Raw genomic sequence first — 26,762 nt, forward strand, 5'->3', positions numbered from 1 at the left:
TAATAGTTTCACAAAGATGCATAATGGTCTTGATTTCTTTGATAATATATTAGGCAAAATCATGATTCCTTTGTGTTAGACAGGTGTATTTCCTCCCATCTTGGCATGAAAAATCATATGGGAGTCAGGGGATGGGTGTCTAGTAGTATGTACTGTTTTCACATCATGATAGCTCCTTTCTGGAGTGGAATGACACTGAATTTCTACATTTTGGTAAGAGGAGATTGAGAATGCACCTTTGCACCAATGGCTAAAGGTCAGAAGGCAATAGATTTTAGGACAGCATCAAAATGAGCAATTTGCGCACCGTAAATGGAGAAGCCAGCCCATTCCTGGTTGTTTCAATGCTGTGGAAAGTCATTTTTACGCAGGTGAAAGAAGTGTTTTTGTAAGTTACTTTAATGGTCAAATGGAAGGGATTCTCCTCTATGCTTACATATGCAGGCATTCCCCCAGTACTGACTCATAGCTGTGGGTTGAGACTTGGTAATGTGGAAATATTACACAACCTGTCCAAAAAAGGGTAAAATAAAGATACGGCATGTTTGTAAAGCAACTCTCAGTGCATAACCACAGAGAAATAGTCCAACAGTGGAGATGACTGTTGTTGCCAGACTTCCCTCTCTCGAAGGGAAATCTTCCCTCACTCTTGCAGCAATCCCTGCTTCCTGCTGGGTTGTATCAGGAAGTCTCAAACCCTATCTCTAGCAGGCTCAAAGGAACAATTTCCTCAGATGCCTCCAACCACAGCCCCAGGAGACTGAGTTCTGCAGTCCTGAGCCCTTACCCCTGCCTTTCAAGTCCTTCCTCAATTACCCCTCTCCCTTTCATTTCTTTTCGATATCGCTATCTCAGCCGGACATGAAAACCAACTCAAAGAGCCTGCAATTTTCAAACTGCAGAGAAGGATGAGGAGTCAGCAATTGTTTTGGAAAACAGCCATGGCAAAGAGCCTAGTTCTGGTTTTGGAAGACCCTTGACAAAATGAAGGTAATATTTGTTCATGAGTATTTTGATCTTCAGAAGCAAAATAAAAAATCTTACCTCACGCACCTGTTTAAAATGGGAAATGGATTGGATATTTGTGGGTATGAAAGTCATCTTTGCTATTGTAGCCCACGTGCCTACTGGATATGGTTCAGTGTCCCATGTAGTGGCACTTAGACCACTGACAGTAGGCAAGACTGAATTTCCTCTGTGGCCTCAGCTGAGAATCCCCTAGATCTTACCTCAAACTGTAGATGTTCATGCACTAAATTCTAAAGGTCCTAGGTTCTCATGCACTCATCGGTGGCTACACTCTACAGCCCCAATGCTGCTTTTCATCAACATTAGCACAAATCTGGAAATGCTCAGGTTTAGTTCAAGGGACTCATTCCAGATTTACACCAGCATAAATGGGAGCAAAATTTGGATCTACAGAGCTATCCTGTACAGAGCATCTTGCCAAAAACAACATGGTAGTAACACATGATTCCTGTTATTACTATTAAAAGTTAGAGTCTTAAATCCTATGCATAAATGGAAGAACAGTGATTTCTGTTCCTCACCAGCTTCTAATTCTCCAGCCATATGTAAATGTAGGCTGGAATTTTTTAAAGGAAGCAGACAGGAGCCCATTATTCATGAAAATTCAAGGTATGTTGAGTATCCAACTCTGGGTTTCATGTAGCACTCCCAGACCTAATAAATCCATGGGACAATTTAATACCTGCAGGCACATATAAGTGCAAAGTGCAGTTCTGCTGTCCGGAAAGGTTCTGGTACCTGAGGGGAAATTCATCTTGAGGTCAAAGGCAGGTAGTGGCACAATGATGGTCCTAAAAGAATAGTCATCTTGACACTCAAGCCTGAGCTCCATAGCCATCCCACTAATGAAGGTTTCTCTGGACAGACACTGAATCACCATGTCTCCTGCACATCCCAGTAATGCCCCATCCCCAACAAGACCCCTGGATTTGCACTACTGCTCCAGGCCCGATGGAGGGGTAACAAGTGATTTGTGCCACTGAACCCCTTGTTTCCATGCCAGGCAAACATTCTTCTGCCAGAAAGCTAACATCATTCCACTGATAGATCTGGACAGTAAATCTGACCAGATACTTGTTGAGAATGGCAGAACCATAAGACAGTCCTTCTGCCCCACCAGCTATGACAGCTTTGTATGACCTTTGTCCTCTTCTCCAGCATAGGCTCCCTCTAGTTCTTCCACACTGCCAATCCACAGGAGACATACTTTGGAACTAACCTATAAGGCTACTAATCTCTCATCCTTAAAATTCCTTCTCAAGACATAACTCTGTTGTGATGCCTACAAGAGATCAGCCACCTAAAAAGAGCATGGGGGAGGCAGACTCCAGATTCACTGATAGTGTGTATTACAGTTTTTAAAAAATTAAATGATTTGGAAACATCACTAACCTATGTAACCACGTGGTCCTTATTATCATGACATCTTCCCTTCCTCCTATTGCTTGGCCCACACATATCTTGGTTTGAACCACACTGTAAGCTCTTTGAGGAGAGGACCATGATTATAGAACATCTAGTACAATGAAGCTGGATGATGGCTGCTACAGCGTATAAATCACAGCATTTATGTGTAAAGGTGACTAGCCTTTGAGGTTATCTCATCTATTAGTTCCCTTTCTAACTACTGTTTAATCCTGTACCATTGATGGTTCAACAAACTTCAGTAGGACCAGGGCGCAGATCATGGAGGCCTTATTTCCTGTGACTGTGGCTTTCACTCTGAGGTATAATTTTAAAATAAAGGTATTTATACATTAACCAATCTCTCTGTTGGAAGGCTCTCTAAGCGCACATGATCTCTGGGTCTTCTGTTACTAGCCTTACATACATATATGGGCCTATTAGTAAAGGATTTGGGTCCAGTCTTGCAGCCCTGACTTAAAATACTCCAGTGTGGTCAAGAGAAGAGGACTTCAGAATCTAACTCTTTACTTAGCGTTAATTTTTACCATGTGGTAAATGTGCTTTAGCAAATGCTACAGGATAGCTACAAACAAACGATTACACAACATACATGGAACCAAAACACAAAATAATATGTTCTATTCTGACGTGGGAGAGAAGCCAACATTGTAGATGTAGGTAAACCTCTGAGAATTTAAAGGTCTCCTAAAACTGGGATTGATAATTCTGAGAAAACAAAAATTTATTTAATCTAATTTCCAAAGGGATATTTAAGGGCACACAGGTAACATGTTAGCGCTGGGGACTTAAAATTGCTAAAAACCACATGTACTGATTCCAGTGCCATTTCCCGTTCTCTTCCCTAATGACTCCCTTTCGCAAATAATTGCTGAGCCAACTACTCCTCCTAAGAGTCTGTTCCAACTTATTGCTGCCTAAATGGATGCAGTGTGTATCCCTTTCGAAGCTTCAGTGAGTGAGATGATGTAAGTACATTAAAGGTACAGGGTAAGACTACCCAGCATTTTGGGTGGAAGGGGAGTGGAAAGCTGGCAGGCTGTGCCAAGATGGTGATACTGGTGATCTAAACACAACTACACAGAGGACTGGCACTTGGGCCATGAAGCCTGTGGCATGGGCTGGGTTTGCAGGTCAAGCTCCAGCTCCACCCTGAGATGAACAACAGAGCAAGCTCTGCACTGCTATATTTTGAGTGCTACAGCAAGGTTAGTTCTGATTTGAAGCTGCATTTCTCACCTCAGTGCCCTTGCCAAAGAGCTAGATTCGCTTTGTCTGAGCTATACAAAGAGGAGCCACTCCCATGGGAGCCATTGACAGACCCACACCCTTCAGATTTGGGACAGACATATTTCCTGCTCCCTAGTCTTAATCAGGCAGGACCTACTCCATCTGTGCCCTGATCACTAAGCTGCTGGCTATTCCAGAGGTGCACCCTCGCCCATGCAGTTTTTCATGAGAATGTTTGAAAAGTCTCAGTTTCCTGACAATGCAGAATGGGAAAATGTTTTGATATTTCATAATGTTCATGCATTGGGGAAACCATTTCCTTCCCAGATCTACTTCTGGAGATGGGAATAAGACTCTACGGAGAATCAATGCATTAATTTTAGCATGTAATTCCCCACCGCTGAATACGCCATTCCTTACCCCTTTCTGCCCCTTTGGTATTCGGGGTCTGAACCTGCTCAGAATTGAAGTCAATCTGAGTTTTGCTATGGACTTCAAAGGAGCATGGTCTTCCCTGCTGGAAGATCTCCTACACAGCAAGGGACAGAATGGAAGATGTCGCAGGTTAGATGATGACCAAAGGGCATAGTGTGCCACAGTATATGCCCAATCATCAAATTCCCATTCCAACTGCAAACTGCTACAGGATTTGACCCTTTTGTGTAATTGTATACAGGCAGCCAGAGCTGTATTTTCAATGCTTTCCAGTCAAAATCTGTCAATGGAACAACAACACATTTTAGGGTTGTTTAATCCACATGCATAAACTATTTGCATTATTGCCACAGCTTTAGGAAATTAGCAGAGCTTTTATAACGTCCTGGTCATCACCTATTTCTATGGTGTCCAACACACTGGTCACTAGTTACATGAGTTTATTTGGCCAGTTGTCTTGCTCCTTGGCTTGAATAATAAATATCTTTTTTCAGAACAGCGTGCGTAGTTTGCTAATAGCAGTAGGTGCTTTAGAACTGGTTGTACACCCAGTTCTTCTTTGTCTGGATTTAATTCAAAGCAAAAATGTAGAACAGTTTGCAGGAAAATGTAACAGTTAAACGGTTCTATACTTCTTCCATGAAGCTGACTCCTAACACATAACGCAAAAGACGAATTTGATTACTGTCATGTTAAAAGGTTTGCTACTTACTCAGAAACTCTGAGCCAACCCTCCCCGGAGCACAGTCATCACATCTAATAAAAGGTCATTGATCTAGCCTTCTTTCTGGGGCTAATTTCCATTTTTCTGTGTTGCAGGCTTTACATTTGCTCCTGGTTAGATGGCAAATTCATACCTGGCTTCTGTATACTTACACCAGGTCTGAGGGTGCTCCTCTCTTCCATTTGTATCTCAGTATTTTCTCTCACTCAAACACCAGCTCTCTTTGTGCCCGAGCCAACTTCCGTGAACCCTCAAATCTCTTTACCCCTCCTCTGGAAAACTCTGCTCCAGCATCAAGAAAAGCGAGCATGTCCCAGCAAAAATCCATGCATCCACCTGTGCATCCCAGCTAACTCCAGCGCAGCAAAACACACAAGGCATATAGCTTCTTCTAGAAGCCTGACCAGACAAACCCAGGCTCCAACACAGCCCAGTGCAACAGCAATCTGGGTTTGACCGGATCCAGGGAATTTTGGCCCCATAGCTCGTCATTCTGGTGGGAAAAGCGGCCCCCCCCCCCCCGCCCCGCGGCTTTCTATACTGAGTAAATAGCAGCTTGTTTAAAAACTCGGGTCCCGGCTACACCCCAGCACTTGTACCGTCCACACGGGCGCCGGGCGCCAGCCGGATCTGCCCCATATGTTTCCCCCAGCTCCGCCAAGATCTTCTCTCTGCAGAAAGACAGCGTGGGCCTCCCTTTGCCAGGGACAACCCCGCGTGCGGGCCGGCGCTCCGCTTTGCTATTCACCCAGCCGACAGCGGGCTCTGGAGCGTGGCGGTGGCGTGGCAGCTCCGCTCCTCTCTGCCGGTGGGCTCGAGGCTGGGCAATTGAAAGCCTGGCCGCGCAGCGCGCAGGAGTTTGAGTTCCCCGACGGGTGCTGCCTTCCCCCACCCCGCTTTGGCCGCCTTCACCCGGGCGGGAGCCGCTCGCCCGGCTCTCCCTTTGGAGGGTACAAGTTGGGGGGTGGGACCCCCGATCGGCAGGAGCCAGCCGCCCCCCAACGCGCCTGGCACACCCAGACTTCTGCCCCGGAGGGCCCGGGGCGAGCCAGCTCCGCCGGGGTCTGGGGAGCGGCTGGCACCGTCCTCGGCCAGCGGGGGACCCGGGTCGGGTCGCGCACCCCCCATCCAGCCCCGCGAGGGTTCGGAGGCGTCTCCCCCGAGCTCGTGGCCCCGGCCGGCCCCGCCGGGGAACGGGCCACTCACCTGCGAGGAGGAGAGCGGGGGCCAGCAGCCCGCACAGCACGGCCCCGGCGAGCGGCGGGCGGCCCATGGTCCCTCCCGGGCGCTGCGCGCAGGCTGGGGCGCTCCGGAGCTGCTCGGAGAGGGGGAGACCGGCAGAGGGGCTGCTCCGGGCCGGGCTCGCGTTGCCGACGGGGGACCAGCTAGCGGCGCAGCAGGTCCCGCAGGGAGCGCGCAGTCCAGCAGCCTCTGGCCCCGGGCAGCGCGTGGCTCGGCTCGGCTCGGCTGCGCTGCGCTGCGCTCCGCAAGGCGCCTCCGGCCGCGCTTAAACTCCCGGGGACATCCCTTCAGAGGGAGCTGCCGCCCGCCCGGCGGCTTTATAACCTCCACATCCTCCGGGCGGAGCACGCCCTCCTCTCCCTGCGTCACCGGGTCCCCCTCCCCGCCCCGCCCGCCCGCGCCCGGAGCCCCCCAGCCCCCGCCGGCCCCCCGCCGTGCCCCGCAGCAGAGCCTCCGCCTCCGGAGCGCCAGGCAGGGTTCGGGCTGGGAGCCAGTGCCAACTTCCCCGCCGCTTCGTGTCCGGGCTGCCCTGCCCCCGCCCCAGCCAGGCCGCCCCCTGCCAGCCCCTCGGGCGCTGCAGTCCCGTCGCACTCACACACACACACACTGACACTCGCACATACACACACGCTCTCTCACACTCAAACACACTGGCGCGCGCGCGCGCACATTCACACTCGCGCGCGCACACACGCACACACACTGCCTCTCTCGCACACATTGATACACTTTCTCTCTCTCGCGCACACACACACACACACACACTCTCTCTCGCTCTCTCTCACCCACACTCCGGCCGCGGCTGCTGCGCTCCGGGCTCGGCGGCGCTTGGGCGCACGTGCGCCCTTGTCCCTCTGGCCACCCTCCTGCACTCCCCGCAGCCTGACTCGGGCTGGGCAGCGCCTCTCCCCCCGCCGCCGTTTGCGGGGCCCGGCTCCGCTCCAGCCCCGCGGAGATCCGGCCCGACTCTCCGCCAGCGCGTCCGCTGGGCACCCGGAGCTGGGCCCGCGGCCGCCCGGTGCGCTCCAGGCAGACCCGGGGCTCTGCGTGCGGCAGGACCTTCCGCCGGCGGCCAGGGCGCAGAGCGGCCAGGCTCCTCGGGGCAGCGGCTTCCAGACCCTGCCGCGCACCAAGCGGGGTGGGGCGGTTGCCGCTTCTCCTTCCTGGGCGCCCGTTCGCTGCCGCCCGCTTCTCCCTCCGGGCTGGGGCCCTCCCGCGGCTCGGCCTGGAGACGCTCGGGGGAACCTGCCCCGCTGCGTGGGATGCTTGGAGCGGCTCTGCTGGGGAGAGGACAGCCGCGGGGCCTCGCCTGAGCTGCACTCTTTGCCGCGCTCCTGTCACTGGCCAGGGCCCCGCCAGAGGAAGCCCCCCTCCCCGAGGGGCAGATGGTGGCAGGGCCCTCCGGGTTACAGAAGGAGCCAGCGGAGTCACTCAGCACTGTGTCCAAGTCAGAGGCAGTTTCTGACAGTGCTGGGGATCGAGCCCAGCTGCCTGCATCCCCCAGGCCCAAGAGGAAAGGGGGCAGCACCTGCTTTTCAATGGGTAGTTTAACTTTCATGTTTTACAGCAGTAGATCCTAGTGCCTGTGTGAGCTCCTGGAATATGACTTTGGAGTGATGACCTGAAAGGAGACCACCAGAGGCATTGTGGGACTGTTTCCCGGGCTAATAAAATCGATTTTAGCCCTGGTTCATCTACACTGTGCATCTGTGTCGCCATTTGCATGCCTCTTTGGAAAGAGGCATGCAAATGAGGTGCAGATTTACATTTCTGGGGCCTCGTTTGCATATTCTTCTTTCCAAAGAGCTTCTTTCGAAAGAAGAAAAGCAGTGTCAGTAGGGCTCTTTCCAAAGTAAACCCCATCTTTGAAAGAACCCTGCTTCCCATAAAAAAGGGAAGAAGGGTTCTTTCAGAGATGGGATTTACTTTTGAAAGAGCCCTGTCAACACTGCTTTTCTTCTTTCAAAAGAAGAATATGCAAATGTGGCACTAGATATGTCAATATGCACCTCATTTGCATGTTTGATTCCCCTCATTTGCATGCCTCTTCCCAAAGAGGAATGCAAGTGTAGACACAGCACGACATTGCACATTTGACTTTTCAAGTAACTTCGCTGGGAAGTGAGCAGTACAAAGGATGGTATTACAGCCCCTTAGAATCAATTTACTGGCAGCTGGGGTGTATAGGGAGGCTGGGCTCAATTTTCCAGGGTGCTGTTGTGCGCAGGCTTGAAACTGTGCATTCCAGGGTGAATGCCAATCCCAAAACTTCTTCTTCTTCTAGGAAGGTCGATGGGAGGAGCATGCCTGTGGACCTTGTGCTGTGAAGATAGGCACGGAAGTTGATGGCTGCAAAGTCGATTTTTGGTATGCAGTTTGTGTACCAAAAACTGTGTAGCAGCCATCAACCTTCCATGTAAGTGTAGATGCAGCCTAAGAGTTTATAACATTGACCCTAGAGGCTTAAATTTGACTTTATCTCCTAGTGTAGACCAGGGCTATGATTGGGGCTGTCGGCACTACAACATTAGGTCGAATTTATTCAGGTCGATTTTTTAGCACCTGATTTTGTAAAGTCAAAGGTGCATATCCCCACTGTGTGCATGAGTCCACAGAGTGCCTCTCTGGTAGCATGGGTACCTTCGACTTTGAAAGCCATGCATGGTGGCATGAGCGGAGGGTGAAGGCCCAGCGAGGAAAAGCCACCCCTCACACCCTAGGCCCCTATCCTTCTGCAACCTTCCCCTCTTCAGCTCCCCTGCCCCATGGAGCCAAGACACACCCAACCCTAGCCCTCTCAGGCCACCAGGAAGCAGGGCTGCCCTGCCACAGCTCCAGCCTTCCCAGCTGACTGGAGAATCTAGGCAATTTTGAGGAAGGGAAGGCATTGCCTACATTACCTGCCACCCATGCACTGTGGACAGCTACCCCACAGTTCCTGCCACCCCCTTGCACTCTGGGTTAGACTCCCAGTGTCTGATGGGAGAAAAACAGTGCAATGGAGGGTTCTGGGTACCTGTTGTCAGCCTCCCATAGGATACTTATCTCCACTCCCCTCCCACTTGAAAGCAGTGGCAAACAGGTTTGTGCCCTTTTTCACTGGTTATCCATGCAGACACCAGAGCAAGGCAAGCAGTGACTCAGTTCAGCTTCAACCTGTTGTGGCAAGTATTGTGAAGATCTCATACATTGTGTTGCAGTATGTGCAGAGCCGAGCCAGGAGCGAGGCAGAATGCAAAGAAGACACGGATGAAACACTGGAGTGGTGCAATTGGCAGATGCTGTCAGTTGAACTCTGGTTCTGGTCCTGTAAGATAAGCACCGACTGGTGGGACCACATAGTTTTGTAGCTGCGGGATGATCAGTAATGTTTGCAAAACTTCCGCATGTGTAAGGTCACTTTTATGGAACTTTCCCAATTGCATTCTACTGCCCTGAAGCGCAGCAATACCAGAGTGAGACCTGCTGTGACAGTTGAGAAGCAGAAGCTTGCGACACCAGACAGATACTGGTCAGTTGGGAATCAATCTGGAGTGGGTAAATACACAGTGGCGACTGCTGTGATCCAAGGAGCCAAAGCAATTAATACCCTTCTGCTACAAAGGATAGTGCCACTGGGAAACAGGCAGGACATGGTGAATGGTTTTGTTGTGATGGGGTTCCCTATCTTTGGTGAGGTGATAGAGGGAATTCATACCTCCGTCTCGGCACCGGGCCACCTTGATTCTTTTCAATGCAGGCGCTAGTGGATCACAAGGGCTTTTTCACTGACGTCGCCATGGGATGGCCGGGAAAGGTGCATGACACACGCATCTTTAGGACTCTGGTCTCTGCAGAATGGAACTTGCCCCCCCGGACCAGAAAATTGCCATTGGAGATGTGATGATGCCAACAGTTATCCTAGGAGATCCAACCTGCTCCATACGCAGGGAGCCTAGACCGCAATAAGGAGCAGTTCGGCTACAGCTCAGCAAGTGCAGAATGGTGATAGAAGGTACTTCTTGTCAATTTAAAGGAAAGTTTTCAGAGTTCATTGACTTGGTTAAACCTCAGTGAAAGCAAAGTTCCCATCATTGTGGCAATCTGCAGTGTGCTACAGACTGAAATTTCATGCCAGACTGAAGTGCTGAGGCAGATCACCTTACCACTGCTAATGAGCAGTAATAAGGAAAGCACATTGAGGGGCAGTGCTAATCAGAGAGGCTTTGAAAAACAGCTTTGTGAATGACCAGACAGCAAAATGACAGCCACGTCTGTTGCTCTTAACAAAGTGCCCCCTGTATTATGTGCTGGCCTGTAAACCCCAGAAGCAACACAAGCAGTAAAGATATTGTTGTGGAGAAAACACGCATTTTTACTTAGGGAACACAAGGAAGCAGAGACAGACCAGGAGTGCAGGGTAGAAGTTTTGGGGTGGGGGTGGGGGGCATAAGCAAGGGCAAGCGGTACTTTGCATTTGTCCTTATTGAACTTCATCCTATTTGCTTCAGACCATTTGTTCAGTTTGTCCAGATCATTTTGAATTCTCACTCTGTTCTCCAAAGCAATCGCAACCCCTCGCAGCTTGGTATCATGTGCAAACTTGATAAGCCTACTCTCTATGCCAATAGCTAAATCATGGATGAAGGTATTGAACAGAACTGGCCCAAAAACTGACCCCTGTGAAACTCGATGTGTTATTCTCTTCCAGCATGACTGTGAACCATTAACAGTTATTCTCTGTGAACAGTTATCCAACCAGTTATGCACTCACACATATATTTGTGTGTGTGTGTGTGCACGCGCGTGTGTATTATATACTATACACACATATACTATGCATTTATATTTCAAATCTGGAATTTAATTATAGTTGCAGCCTTCATCTATAGAGCCAAAGAGTGACCAAATTAAATATCTGAGTCAAATTACAGGAATTACAAATTACCAGGAGGTGAGTGGGGACTGAAGCTGCTTGGGCCTGGCTGGAGGACCCCTGCCCACAGTGTGCCTGGGACTGCTGAGGATGGGGACTGCTCTGGCTCAGCTGGAGTGCCCCTCCTCACAGCATGCTTGGATGGGGCTGCTGTGGATGGGGCTGCTCAGGCCAGGCCCAGGGCACTCGCAAGCCACGCTGCTGCAGATGAGGGCTGCTCTGGCCATGCTGGAGTGCTCCAAGGATGTTTCAGCTGGATGGGAGCAGAACCAAGTCCCAGCACGCTGTGAGCAGGGGCACCCCAACCCCCCACCAACCTATTTAATCAGCTAACTGTTTCAACTTAGCATTTAACCAGTTAACCAATTAAATGAGATTTTACATCCCTAGTCTTGCTGGAGCAGGCTGGGAGGGAGGTGCAGAAGCAGGCTGAGGGTGGGATGTCTGTAAGAGAGGGAGGGTCCAAGAGTGAGCTAGGAGTGGGTTGTCTGGCCTTGGAGTTGGGTGCAGGAGCAAGGGAGAGTGCACGAGTGGACTTGGAGTGAGAAAGCTGGATGGGAGTGGGGTGCAGGAGCTGCCCAGGGCTGGAAGAGCTCAGTGGGTGGGTGGGTCCAGAGCAGATGGGAGCTGGGAGAGCTGAGTGGCAAGAAGGGCTTAGGAGAGGGATGGAGATGTGGGGGCTATCCATGCAGGGAATAGGGTGTCTTACCTGGCTCTGGGCTCCCTGCCACTCCCAGATACCACTCTCCACTGCTCCTATTGGCCAAAATCTGCCCAACAGGAGCAGTGGGAAAACCCTCCTACGAGCGCTGCGCTTCCCCAGCCAAGGGGTAGGAGAATGGCCATGCACAGCACCACACTTGTCCTCCACACACTGGACCCAGCCCATGAGGCTTGGGACTTCCCGCCCATGTGTACATAATAGTTTTGAATGAAAAGGTGTCAATGTACCCTTTAAAAGGCTTGTTCATTGGCGTGGTCATTGTGCTTGTTGATTAGTTATTTTTAAAAAAATCTACTAAGTTACCTTCCACCTCTGCAGAGCGGACACATTGGGGCATTGTGGGACAGGAGGCCAGGACCATCGACTTTCCCAGTGCTGCATCTGCCCGACCCTAAAATCCATCATGCAAGTTTGAATTTAGCACTACTCCTCATGAAAAGCAGGAGTGCCGAAATCAGCCTTAGCAACCCTTACAGTCATCAGAATGGGCTGGGGGATATGGAACAAGTGCCATCGGGATGCACAACCTAGGGACTCCCTAGTCCAGCTCTGGAGACAATCATAAATGGTATATTGGGTTTTCATGCATATGTAAAACGCTATCCACTGTGAATAATGTGATCTCACCCAGGCGATGTGAGTTTAATGCTCTCAACACATGCACATTGGGGCTGGGCAGATCACTTGACTTAGCTTCCGCTGTAGAAAGTCCTTTAAGCTGTGTCTACACGTGCATGCTACTTTGAAGTAGCGGCACTAACTTCGAAATAGCGCCCGTCACGGCTACACGCGTCGGGTGCTATTTCGAAGTTAACTTCGACGTTAGGCAGCGAGACGTCGAAGTCGCTAACCTCATGAGGGGATCGGAATAGCGCCCTACTTCGACGTTCAACATCGAAGTAGGGACCGTGTAGACGATCCGCGTCCCGCAACGTCGAAATTGTGGGGTCCTCCATGGCAGCCATCAGCTGGGGGGTTGAGAGACGCTGCCTCTCCAGCCTGTGCGGGGCTCTATGGTCACCGTGTGCAGCAGCCCTTAGCCCAGGGCTTCTGGCTGCTGCTGCTGCAGCGGGGGATTCATGCTGCATGCACAGGGTCTGCAACTCGTTGTCGGCTCTGTGTATCTTGTGCTGTTTAGTGCAAGTGTGTCTGGGAGGGGCCCTTTAAGGGAGCGGCTTGCTGTTGAGTCCGCCCTGTGACCCTGTCTGCAGCTGTGCCTGGCACCCTTATTTCGATGTGTGCTACTGTGGCGTGTAGACGTTCCCTCGCAGCGCCTATTTCGATGTGGTGCTGCGCAACGTCGATGTTGAACATCGACGTTGCCAGCCCTGGAGGACGTGTAGACGTTATTCATCGAAATAGCCTATTTCGATGTCGCCACATCGAAATATGCTACTTCGATATAGGCTTCACGTGTAGACGTAGCCTTAGTAACAAAGACAGTATCATGCCCTGACCTTAATGAATGTGCTTGGATGTGGATATATGTTTGTGAAACTGCCCTGCACTTTTAAGAGAGGAGAAACCCACTTGAGGCAAAACACAAACAGCTGTAAAACAAAAATAGAATGGGAACATTTTAGCAGAAAATTCCTTCCTGGTCCCACTGGTGGTTGAGATCTAAAGCCAGTGATCCTTTCAGTGGGAGCAATAATACAGAGAGATATGACAAAGCACCTTCCCCACAGAGGGTCTCAGAGAGGTAGCTGTGTTAGTCTGTATCTTCACAAAACAAATCAGAAGGATGCTACAGGACTGCTTCCCTCCCACCTCCCCTCAGTGGGCATGCTAAAAAAAGGAAACTAGGCAATTATATATGGGAATGGTGGAGAGAGTAACAAAATGTTCACTCAGATGGGGAGCGCCTATAAGGTCATAAGAGCATAAGAATGGCGATTACTGGGTCAGACCACAGGTCCATCTAGCCCAGCATCCCATCTGCTGACAGTGGCCAGTGCCAGGAGTCCCAGAGGGGGTGGACCAAAGACAATGATGAAGTGACTTATTTCCTGCCATCCATCTCCAGCCTCTGAACAAAGGCCAGGTACACCATTCCTACCCCCTGGCTAATAGGCTTTTATGGACCTAACCTCCACGAATTTATCTAGCTCTTCTTTGAACTCTCTTACAGTCCTAGCCTTCACAGCCTCCTCTGGCGAGGAGTTCCACAAGTGGAATGCGCACTGTATGAAAAACAACTTTCTTTTATTAGTTTTAAACCTGCTACCCATTAATTTCATTTGGTGTTCTCTAGTTCTTATATTATGGGAACAAGTAAATAACTTTTCTTTATTCACCCTCTCTACACCGCTCATGATTTTATACGCCTCTATCATATCCCCACTCATTCTCCTCTTTTCTAGATTGAAAAGTCCCAGTTTCTTTAACCTCTCTTCTTATGGGACCTGTTCCAAATCCCTAATCATTTTACTTGCCCTGTTCTGAACCTTTTCTAATGCCAAAATATCTTTTTCGAGGTGAGGAGAACACATCTGTATGCAGTATTCCAGATGTGGGCGTACCATAGTTTTATAAAGCAGCAGTAAAATATTCTTTGTCTTATTTTTTATCTCTTTTTTAATAATTCCTAACATCCTATTTGCTTTTTTGACTGACACTGCACACTGTGTGGATGTTTTCAGAGAACAATCCACGATAACCCCAAGATTAGTTGTAGCTAAATTAGCCCCCATGATATTGTATGTATACTTGGGGTTATTTTTCCAATACTATCTGAGTAAGTTCCACACTTACTCTACAACTAAAATTCCTGGCCAGTGGCATTATATCTGGTGACATACAAGCCACCAGACTGAAAAGCCACAGAGTTAGTAATAGCTCACACTAAGGTCAGAACTCCATTACTACCAAAAAATTACGTGCATATACAGCCACCAGACCAAATGACCTCCTGAATAATCTAGTCTGACATCCTGCACACTGCTGGTCTCAGGTCCTTGCCCACCCACTGTCATAAGAGGCCATAGCCTCTGTCTGAGTTACTGAAAACCTCAGATCATGATTTAAGGACTTAAAAGTTACAGAGAATCCATCATTAACTCTGGTTCAAACCAGTACATGATCCATATTCCCATGCTGCTGAGGAAGGCAAAAAAAAAAAAAAAGCCCAAGGTCTCTGCCAATTTGACCTACAGGAAACTTCCTTTTTGAGCCCAAATATGGTGATCAGTTGGTCCTTGAACATGAGGACAAGACCCATCAGCCAGATACGTGTAGTATCAGCTCACTGTAGTACCTCAGAGCCTTTCCTTCTGGTGTCCCATCTCTGGCCATTATGAACAGCCGTGGATGGGCCATGTGCCATTATATGCAATCTCATCATACCATTCTCTCTATGTGCTTATCCAGCTCAGTTTTAAATCAAGTAAGGTTACTTGCCCCCACTTCTTCCTTGGGAAGGCTGTTCTAGAACTGAGCTCCTCTGATTGTTGGAAACTTTTGTCTAATTTCAAGGCTAAGCTCATTTCACGGAGAGCTTATTTCTTCTTGTGCCAACCATTATCATTATTTTTCAAACACCCTTCCCTTGTGCCCACCCCACCTGTTGTCTATCTGTTTCCTCTTCCAGGCATGGCCACAAGCCCAAATGCTGGCACTCTTCCTTTACCCAGTCCCTGCTCACTTTGTTCACAGCACAGTGCTATTATAGTACATAATTTATGTGAAACATTGTACAATTTGTTCTACAAGAACAGCATCAATAATCGTCACTGAACAGCCACAAAATATCAGAAGCTTTGTGACATTTTTGATCCTTTGACTTATTTATATCCTTCAAAGCACAAATATAATAAAGAAAGGTTGGAAAGCAGCTACATGCACAAAGGAGACACAGTGTGCCCATCAACACACATACAGCACAAACATGATCATACTTTGCCAGTGGCTGGGATGGCAGTACAGCAAGGCAGCTGCCTCACCTGCATCTCCCAGACACACTAAGACCCTTTACCCAAGGGGCTCTTTTGAAAAATCCCATGGAGCGTCTACACACCAAAAGCATTCATTTGAAAGTAAATCAAAAGGCTGCAGTGTTGCTTTCAGAATCACTCTTCCTTTCCCATTTCAGGAAGAGTGCCCCCTTTTGAAAGCTTCTTTTGAAAGCAAATGTGTATGAACTCTACACAGGCCTTTTTTTTCAAAAGAACAGCCCTCATGGGGCCTGATTTTTTGATCCCTGGCCCATTGTTTCAAAACAGCAGGGGCTGTGTGGATGCTCTCTTTGAAAAGAGCAGATCACTGTTTTGATCCACTTTTTTGTGCGTGGACGCAGTCTTTCAGAAGAGATCTTCCACAAGGGCTTCTTTCAAAAGATCTCTGTAGTGTAGACGTAGTCAGAGAGAGAGAGAGAAAGAGAGGGATGGCAACCAGAAGACTGGCAAAATAACTACAAAACCAAATCAAAACATTAAGGCTGTGGCCACACGGCCAAAACTTCGAAATGGACATGCTAACGGCCAAATCGAAGAATACTAATGAGGTACTGAACTGAATATTCAGCACCTCATTAGCATTAGCATGTTTCCGGCCACGGCACTTCAAAAGCACCACTTTCAAATGCGTGCAGCTTGGCTCAGTGAGGCTACACAAGGGGTCCTTTTCGAAAGGACCCCACACATTTTGAAATCCTCTTATTCCTCTTCAGCACCTCATTAGTATTCTTCGATTTGGCCGTTAGCATGTCCACTTTGAAGTTTTGGCTAAGTGTGGCCACAGCCTAAAAGATTCAGAAAGAAAGAAAACTCCACAAGAAAGTAGACCATCAAAAGAAGCAGAGTGTAAAAATAAAAGCTAAAAGCTCCTTCTGACATCCTGAAGCAACACCCTGGAGACATTGTAATAAATGCTGGTAACCACTTATTTAAGTTTTTGAAAGATTAACCTTCAAAATTTAGAGGAATAGAAGTGGGTTTTACCCACAAAAGCTTATGCCCTAATAAATTTGTTAGTCTCTAAGGTGCTACAGAACTACTCATTGTTTCTTCAAAACTTAAATAATGGTGAGCAATTATCATGGGGAAAGCCTGATATTTTGGACAAGTTTAGTTATTACACTGTTTTTGTATTTGTATGTCTGTGCTTGTATGTATTTTAACGCATTTTTGTGACTTCTATTACACTTAAATATTTGTTGTGCCTTCAGTGTTCATTCAAGTTACAGTTAATTTCACTCAGTATTGCAACCTGACGTAATTTTTAAGTTTGCAGTCACTTTTCCAACATTTAATTTCCTTTGAAATCACAGACCAGAAACTCACTGTGACAGCAAAAGTTATGTGGGAGATTTGTTTCTATTCCCGTTGCGTAAGAGGCTCACAGTGAGAAATGGGGTTTTACCTTCATGATACAATGCTATTTCCACACTGTGAGCGAATCCCCACACTTCCTCTTATGTGGGAGGACAAAAAGCCACAGACTGAAATAATGGGGGGTTGGGTCAAAGAAGGTTGCTGAAGCTGAAGCATGATTTCTCACCCTCTGCCCATACTGGCTACGTCTACACGTGCCCCAAACTTCGAAATGGCCACGCAAAGGGCCATTTCGAAGTTTACTAATGAAGGGCTGAAATGCATATTCAGCGCTTCATTAGCATGCGGGCCGCCGCGTCACTTCGAAATTGACGCGCCTCGCCGCCGCGCGTCTCGTCCAGACGGGGCTCCTTTTCGAAAGGACCCCGCCTACTTATTCCCATGGAATAAGGGGACTTCGAAGTAGGCGGGGTCCTTTCGAAAAGGAGCCCCGTCTGGACGAGACGCGCGGCGGCGAGGCGCGTCAATTTCGAAGTGACGCGGCGGCCCGCATGCTAATGAAGCGCTGAATATGCATTTCAGCCCTTCATTAGTAAACTTCGAAATGGCCCTTTGCGTGGCCATTTCGAAGTTTGGGGCACGTGTAGACATGGCCACTCTGTGTCTGAGGCCTGGGTTTGGTCCAGGATGAGAACTGCTCAGACTCACGGGTTAACCCCAAGGGAATTCCTGGCTGTTTGCATTAATTTATGGGGTTTATCATTGGCACAAACACCAGCCCACTACTGAATGGAGGTTTGTGTGGGAGCAGCCACAAGGGCACAATAGAGGCCAGGAAGATTAGAGAGGGTAAGAATCCTGTGGGACACCAAGATTCATGAACTATGCCACTCACCTCTGCCCCCACCCCCATGAGTTCAAATGTAGGGAAAAGTGTGCACCCCCTCACCTGCATGGAACAATCAGGTGGAACATCCATTTCCAAACGTTCACTTGCTTGTGTGCTTGAGGGAATATGGAATACACAATTTAGGATACAATCAAGCCTTGAAGGAATGAGTGTTATACAACACACACACACACCTTACAGTCCTCAGAGACAAATTTCTATTGGAAGTAAAGACAGTATGGGCACATAACACCTCCATGGCTATTTACATTAACTGTGTGGTACTGGTTGTGCGTGTAAATTGGGTCAGGAAGATATTTTTGCTCTGTTACTGAAACCTGGTATCTCCGCGGTAGAAATTCTTCATGTGTGTAGACCAACTGACAAAGTAAATCAAAATGCATCCCGGGCATGGCCATACTTTGTCAGTCTCATGTAGTACAGGAAACAAGATTGCCTTTCAGGATTTTAGATTCTTTCACCTCCTGCCTTTTCTTCTCCTGGAGGTGGACAAAGGTTAAAAAGAAGGTTGATTTTTTTAAAGAAAGGAGCATGAAGCACCTTCCCTGAAGGGCTGAACATGTAGACCAGCAAGTGTGAGGATTCTCTCACACAGGCCTTGCTGAAAGGTCAGAGGAACTTTTACTGGAAGAAAACAACAAGAAGTCCTGTGGCACTTAACAGATATTTTGGAGCATAAACTTTCGTGGGCAAAGACCTGCTTCATCAGTGGCGTGAGTGGATGGGTTTCAGAGGAGGATTTAAAGAGGGGGTGTCACTAAAGGGGAGGGCCAGAGCCGACAAGGTCTATTCAGTCAGGGTGGCTGTGGCCCATTATTGGCAGTTAATGTGGAGGTTGAAGATACAGACTAACTTGGCTACCTCTCAGATATCTTTTACTGGAAGGAGGTCCAGGCAAGGTGCTTTATATCAAAGCATCAAGACCAAGAGATGCTTTTGGTGATCAGCAGCCAGCCACATGCCCACAGTTGATGCAAACCCACTGAAGTCGCTGGGTGTTACACGTGGGAGTAATCTGAACCAACAGGTCTTCAGCACAACAGCTGAAGCTGCCAGGACTGACTGACTGAGGGGCAATTATTGCCTCCCAACTCCTGGGCCAGCAGCAAGACCTCAAGCAGCCTGTGGCCTTGCCCTGCCGCGCTAAGGGGAGATAGCATAAGGCCAGGGAGGAGAAGGCCCGCCCGCACGGGCCCCGCACGCAGCATGTCGGAGCGTCACGCAGAGGCTGTGACTGGACACACCCGGAGAGGCCAGGACCGGGCGGAACGTCGCGTGCGGACGACCCGAGACTCCACAACGTAGCCGCCCGCAGGGCGCCCCCTGAGCGCTCTCACAGCCCAGCGACCTCGCGTGCGGCCCAGGGGCGCGCAGAGTGCTGCGTGCTGTGCGTGCGCGCGCGGCGAGGAAGGGACAGACCCTGTGTGCCTCCGGCCCACGTGCTGCGGCCGAGCGGGCGGGCGCGCACCTCTCCTCCTGCTGGCCGGGGCGGAACTGCCCCAGCCGCTCGCCTTCCTCTTAGTGCTTTCCCTCCGCGGGGCGGAGGCGGGATGGATGCTGCTCCGCGGCTTCCTTTCCCCCCTCCGGGATCAGCAAGCCGCGTTTCCCGGGGTGCGTGCGGATGAGTCATCAAACGGGAAACGCACGATCCACCTTCGTTTTCCAGCCCGAAAGGAAATGCTGCTTCCCGTCCCATACAAAACTGGTGCCAACAAGACGGACCCAGGAGCCTATTGTCCTGCTAACAAAGCCGTGGCGGAGCGAGGCGCCTGAGAAAACAGCCTTTTGCACCAGCCGGGCGCGTTTGATCTTCAAGTGGGAAAAGTGGAGGGGGCTGGGAGCACACCTTCCCTGGGAGAGGGGACACACACACACCCTCTCTCTGCACCACGCATCCCACACACACGCGCACACGCACACGCACACGCGACCTCCCCTCTGCACCACGCAGCTTGTCGGCGTGCTGGAGAGCGGCTGCACACACTTCTCTTGTCAATCCTGGGAGGCTTCCGACCCGGCAGCACGAAGGCGCTCAAGCGCCTCTTCCTTCCAGCCTCGGGCATGCGAAGAAAGCCTTGATCGCTGAAGAGAAAACGGGGGCGGGGGGTAGGGGGGAAGCACACGTCCCTCGGGACGCTCGTGATGAGCCGTTCGTGGCTGATGCCCTGAGGGTCACTTCCTACGGGGAGTTATCTCCCACGCCGGGGCTCTACCTGGGGCTTCCTTATCTGCCTATAGCAACTGTCCACACCAGCGCCCCTGCTGCGGGCCACCCGCCCTCTTGCACGGAAACTGGAGGGATAGTCACGGGGGCTGAAGCTCCGCTGCTGCTTCCCAACGGGAACGTGGCCGACTCCTTTGCTAATCAGGCGCTTGGCCGCCGGCTCCCGAGTGCCGCTGTCTGCTACAGGCGATTGACCAGAAACGCAGCCACAGCTCCAGCTGGGAAAAAGCACTAACGCTAAGGACCGCCCGCCGGTCCCAACCGGGGCGCCCGTCTCACCCGTGCGGCTGGCTGTGGACTCGGCGTTCGCGCTGGGGCTGGTGCCGCAGGGTGCACGGCCCGCACGAGCCTCACTGGGTTCTGAGCCGGAAGAGATAAGTAACATCTGAAGAAGAGCCGCCGTGTTGCTAAAGGCAGCTTGGCAGACAGGCGCTGCTTCCTGGCAGGGACTTAAAAACAACCGCCACCGCCCGGCTCCCAGCCCCACTCCTCACAAGAGCAGAACCTCGGCGTTCTGACTTTACTGCCCTCTCACAAAGATCAGGTGAGCCCGAACCACTCCAGTGAATGTGAAAACAAGAAGTCCCGTGGCACCGGACAGACTGAAATACTTGGAGCATAGGTTTTCATGGGCGAAGACAGGCTTCCTCGGATGCACGGGTGTTTGCCCACGAAAGCTTATGCTCCAAAATATGTTAGTCTATAAGGTGCCACAGGACCTCTTGTTGTTTTTGAAGATACAGACTAACTGGGCTACCCCCTCCGATAACGCAAAAGAAGGCAGGGCAGAATATCTTGGCGAATTTTCCGTCTTCATTTATGGGGTACACATCTCATAGAGCTGGAAGGGACCTTGGGACGTCATTGAGTCCAGCTCTCTGTCCAGATCAAGCAACATACCTGGCAGATATATGTATATATTTAAATAATCTCTTTGCCCCAGGCCCCTGTCAAGGATTGAGCTCTTAATGCTGGGTTTAGGGGACCAATGCTCAAACCACTGAGCTGTCCCTCCTCCTGTGACAGTTTTCTGTTGGTATCTTCATAGATTCCTAATACGATCAAGGTCCTCCCTGCCTGTTAGCACAAAACTCCCATTACAAGATCAGGTCCTTGAATAGTTTAGTCCAGTGGATCCCAAACTTTTCAACTTCATGCCCCCCTTTTGATTTTTGAGAAACCCTGCCCCCCACATCTTTATCATCATCCAACCCCCCTTTTAACAAAAAAATTCAATTTGTAATTTAAAATAAGAACAAAAACTTGATATAAAATGGTATTGAAAATTAAAAATAAGCACAAATAGTTTGTTTTGGTCCTTTGTGGGTGCCTGGTACAGCCCCAGCTGGCCAGCTGCCTGAGACCTATTCCACTGCCAGAGCTGCCCACCCAAGCCACCCATCTGCCCCCTGCCTGAGCCCCCCACTGCCAGGACCAGCTGCCTGCCCACCAGCAACCCATCCCAGCCAAGTGCTAGCTGCCCAAGCCCCATGCTGCTGAAGAGAGCTGCCAGCTCGAGCCACCCCATGCTGCCAAGGCCAGCTGCCCACCTGCCAACCTGAGCCGCCCGAGCCCAACAAACCCTGTCAGCCACCCACCTGAGCCCCTCCCCTCTTATAAAGCCCAGGCACCACTAGCTCCTGCTCTTACCCCATCCTCAGCCCCCACATCTAACCCCACCCTCCTCTTCCTACCCCTCCTGCTCCAACCCACATTCAGTCACCTTTGCAGGAGGCAGCTAGCTCCACATGGGTCTTTGCTGGCTGCCTGGTTCTTATAGCAGCTGCACTCTCTAAGACAGCTGCAGGAGAAGTGCAGGGAGCAGAGGAAGCCACTCTACATAGCCTTCATCAACCTGACCAAGCCCTTTGACTTGGTCAGCAGGGATGGTCTGTTCAAACTGCTCCACAAGATAGGCTGTCCTCCACGGTTACTCAAGATGATCCAGTTGTTCCACGAAGACATGAGAGGAACCATCCAATATGACGGCGCATTATTGGATGCTTTCAGAATCAGGAGCGGCGTCAAACAAGGATGCATGCTTGCTCCAACATTGTTCGGGATCTTCTTCGCACTCCTCCTGAAGCATGCCTTTGGATCTTCAACAGAGGGCATCTTACTGCACACAAGATCTGATGGGAAACTGTTTAATCTTGCAAAGCTGAAAGCTAAGTCTAAGGTGTGGGAAGTCCTCATCAGAGACATGCTGTTTGCAGACGATGCTGCTGTAGTGTCTCACACAGAAGACCAGCTTCAAAAACTGCTGGATCAGTTCTCCAAAGCGTGCAAGGACTTTGGGCTTACCATCAGCCTAAAGAAGACAAACGTACTCGGTCAGGATGTTGCTCAATCCCCATCAATCAGCATTGACAACTATACGTTAGAGGTCGTCCACGAGTTCGTTTACCTCGGGTCCACCATCACTGACACCCTGTCGTTGGACACTGAGCTAAATAGGAGGATCGGAAAAGCGGCCACAACTCTGTCCAGACTCAGCAAGAGAGTGTGGAATAACAACAAGCTGTACACTCACACCAAAATGCAAGTATCAGAGGGGTAGCCGTGTTAGTCTGGATCTGTAGCAGCAACGAAGGGTCCTGTGGCACCTTAGCCATTCGCTGGCTAAATACAAAAGCAGCTTCCCCTCTCTTGGAGTTCACACCTCCAGATCTGCTGATGACAATACAACTCAGCCTGCCTGACTGAGCTAACCTCGTTATCCCCAGCCTTGCTCTGGCCTATTTATACCTGGCCTTGCAGATTTCCAGGACCAGCATCTGAAGAAGTGAGTTAACTCACGAAAGCTCATGCTCTAAACTTTTCTGTTAGTCTATAAGGTGCCACAGGACCCTTCGTTGCTCCTACCAAAATGCAAGTCTACAGAGCCTGCATCCTCAGCACCCTCCTTTATGGCAGCGAGACTTGGACCCTGTATGCCCGCCAGGAAAAGAGGCTGAACGTCTTCCACTTGCGCTGCCTCAGGCGCATCCTTGGAATATCATGGAAGGACAGAGTGACCAACATCACTGTCCTCGAGCAAGCTGGAATCCCAACCATGCACACCCTCCTCAGGCAGCGTCGGCTCTGCTGGCTTGGCCACGTCCACAGGATGAATGATGGAAGGATTCCAAAAGACATCCTGTATGGCGAGCTAGCCTCTGGCAAAAGACCTCCCGGATGCCCCCAGTTGCGCTACAAAGATGTCTGCAAGAGAGACCTCAGAGAGGTAGACATCGAGCTGGACAACTGGGAAGATCTAGCAGACGACCGCAGCAGATGGAGGCAGGGGTTACACAAGGGCCTGCAGAAGGGCGAGATGAAGATCAGACAGCTAGCAGAGGAGAAGCGAGCGCACAGAAAGCACACTAAGGACTTGCCAGACACCCACCACATCTGCAAGAGGTGCAGCAAGGACTGTCACTCTCATGTGGGTCTTCATAGTCACAGTAGATGCTGTAAATGAAGTCCTCAGTTGAAACTATAAAGGGCGCGATCCATAGTCTATGCAGACTGAAGGATGCCTACTACTAAATACTGGGTCATCCACATAAAATGGCAGGGGCTGAGAGCCAGAAGCAAGGGCCATCTCTTTCGTTGGGTAGGGAGAATGATGGGGGGGATTGGGTCACCTCATGCCCCGCCCCACGGAATTTCTTCATGCCCCTCCCAGGGGGGCTTGCCCCCTAGTTTGGGAAACCATGGTTTAGTACAATGACTCCCGACCTTTTCCCCAGTCACCTTTCCAAACTGTTTGTGGACCACCATCAAAGCCAATTGTAGCTGTTATGTACACTTCATTAATTGAAAAAGAAAACCACAACAGATTTTCAGACAATTAATATTATTGGAAGATATTTAATTTAAAAATAATCAATTGTAACTTTGCAGTTTATTTAAAACTTATTTGCTATAATAATTTTTATTAATCTTTTTTTTTTCACCAACCCCCTACAATAGCCTCGTGCACCCTCCTGGGGTCAACAGACCCAGGTTGGCTTTTGTTTTGTTTTTGCCTCTTTCCATCAGACTTATCTAGTGACTACAAGATACTAGGGAGACAAGGTAGGAGAGGTAATGTCTTCAGTGGACCAGCTCTGGGTGAGAGAGAGAAACATTCCAGCCACACAGCTCTTCCACTTTTCCCAGACATGAAGAAGAGTTTTGTATGCCTGAAACCAAGAGCAGATGGTGTAATGAAAGATATTACCTCACTCACCTTGTCTCCATAATATCCTGGGACCAACAGGGCTACAACTGCACTGCACATAGGAGTGGAGTTGTTTTTACTAACTCCCATGATCCCTTTAGACAATTGGTGCTTGGGACAAAACGTAGATAAGTTTCTTGAAAATGTGCATGCCTTCTGTCAGAAAGGAAACACAGTGTTCCTCTTTTACACCCGTAGAGAGAGCTGACAATGGTTGGTTTGCAGGAAATCTTTGAGGAATGTTGAGAATGCTTAAGATGGACACCTAATCCTGTTTTAGTGTAAAAACAATTGGATTCCCTAACTAAGAAGAGAAAACAGTTTTGTTTTTGTTTTTTTTCTTGTGCATGGTAGTTAGTCTTGATCATTTCCTATATCCTCTGCTAGGAAATAACCAGGTCCTGTGGACATTAGTGTTCGAAGGAGAGATACACAGCCATCCTATACATGGTATTTTTGTACCATGCCTCGGCCCAGATCTTGCTGATCCTGGTATATTTTCCTCCGGTGTCACAGTCTTCCATGACCTTGAGAAAGCGTCTTTTTGTGCTTCCAGTTTCCATCCATAAGAGGAGAAGTAAAATCATGTGGGCCTTCCTCACCTCACAGGGATGTTATCAAAATACAGTAATGACTGAGGTGCTCAGATACTATGGCAATGCGGGGGGCATATCTATGGTCTCAAATAAGGTATTGCACAAGGGAGGATTTTAGTTTTTAGTTATTACAACATACTATTTGCATTAAATTTGTGCTTCCCTTAGTCAGGGATTAGGTCTCCATTGTGCTAGGCACTTCTTGCAAAGAAACTAAAGAGACAGTCCTTGCCCCAAGGAGTTTACTGCTTAGATATACAAGAGAAAACGAAGCTGGATATAACACGGAGGATAGTTCTCCACTAGAGGGTTTTGTCATTAAAGCTAGCGTTTTGTTGACAAAACCCAGGAAGTGTCCACACTGAAGTGTGTTCTGTCGATATACTGTTGACAGAACTCGGCACTTTTGTCGACAGCCCTCTGCCGCTCCCCCATGGGGCAGGACACTTTTATTGACGGAATCTGTCGACAAAAATGCTATTGTGGATGCTCCAGAGGGCCCTTCATCAACAGACAGGGCGTCCAGGTCACCAGACAGCCCTGTCTGCTGTGCTTCCAGCTGGCCATTCTGTCAAGAGAGTGGCTGGGTAGTCCAGCTACTCTCTTGTCAACAGAGTGGATCGACAAATTTCATGTGTGGCTGCAATCTGTTGAGAGAAGTTTTGTTGGAAGATATTGTCCAACAGTAACTTCTGTTGACAGATTGCTGTAGTGAACAACAAGAAGTCCTGTGGCACCTTATAGACTAACAGGACAGTCTACGTGCCACAGGACTTCTTGTTCTTGAAGATATAGACTAACATGGCTACATCTCTGATACAGATCGCTGTAGTGTAGATGTAGCCAGAGATGGGGAGTGAGTGGAAACACAGGTAACAGACTGTTGTAATAAGTGTAATAAGCATCAGTGATGGCACACAGGCAGCCTGATTGCTGTCAAGGGTTTTGCAGGCCTGCTGCAGAAATGAGCCTTAATGTTAAGATCTTAAATATGAGGATTTCCCTCTTCCCTTTTCATAGACGCTGACCATCAAATGTTAGACGTGATCTAGAACATGGCTATTGTTACCAAAATACTAAGTCAAAAAACTAATAGTGGTCTATGTTTACTGCCTATGACGCAGCTCACATTGATGGATAACCAACCACTCCATGCTTCCAGTTGCTTCTACAGCTGTCATAGAATCATAGAATTTTAGGGCTGGAAGGGACCTCAGGAGGTCATCTAGTCCCACCCCCTGCCTAAAGCAGGATCAACCCCAACTTAATCATTCCAGCCAGTCCTTTGTCAAGCCAGGACTTAAAAACCTCTAGGGATGGAGATCCCACCACCTCTCTCAGTAATACATTCCAGTGCTTTACCACCCTCCTGGTGAAATAATTTTTCCTAATATCCAACCTACACCTCTCCCTCTATAACTTCAGACCATTGCTCCTTGTTCTGCCATCTGTCACAATGGAGAACAGTCTCTTTCCATCCTCTTTAGAGCCCCCTTTCAGACATTTGAAGGCTGCTATCAAATCACCCCTTAGTCTTCTCTTCTACACACTAAATATGCCCAAATCTCTCAGCCTGTCCTCATAGGTCATTTGCTCCAGTCCCTTAATCACTTTTGTTGCCTACACCAAACCCACTTCAACGTATCCACATCCTTTCTATACTGGGGGACCCAGAACTGGACGCAATACTCCAGATGTGGCCTCACCAGTTGCAAGTAGAGGGGAGTAATAACTTTCTTTCTGGTACAAGAAGAAGTCTTGTGGCACCTTATAGACTAACAGATATGTTGGAGCATAAGCTTTCGTGGGCAAAGACCTGCTTCATCAGATA

At 49.4% G+C, this 26,762-nt stretch overlaps 1 protein-coding gene across 2 annotated transcripts in view; it reads right to left on the reverse strand.

Annotated features, from left to right (window-relative positions):
• Positions 1–6,394, reverse strand: part of FLT1 (fms related receptor tyrosine kinase 1) — a 150,010-nt gene extending 143,616 nt beyond the window's left edge. For both annotated transcript variants that reach the window (XM_074985957.1, XM_074985949.1), the window contains exon 1: positions 6,050–6,394. In XM_074985957.1, the coding sequence (XP_074842058.1) occupies positions 6,050–6,116 (67 nt within the window). In that variant the 5' untranslated portion in view covers positions 6,117–6,394. The remainder of the gene's footprint in view (positions 1–6,049) is intronic.
• Between the last annotated feature and the right edge of the window lie 20,368 nt (positions 6,395–26,762).

Source organism: Carettochelys insculpta, chromosome 1, assembly GCF_033958435.1.
Source record: "Carettochelys insculpta isolate YL-2023 chromosome 1, ASM3395843v1, whole genome shotgun sequence".
In the NCBI taxonomy this organism is placed as follows: domain Eukaryota; kingdom Metazoa; phylum Chordata; order Testudines; family Carettochelyidae; genus Carettochelys; species Carettochelys insculpta.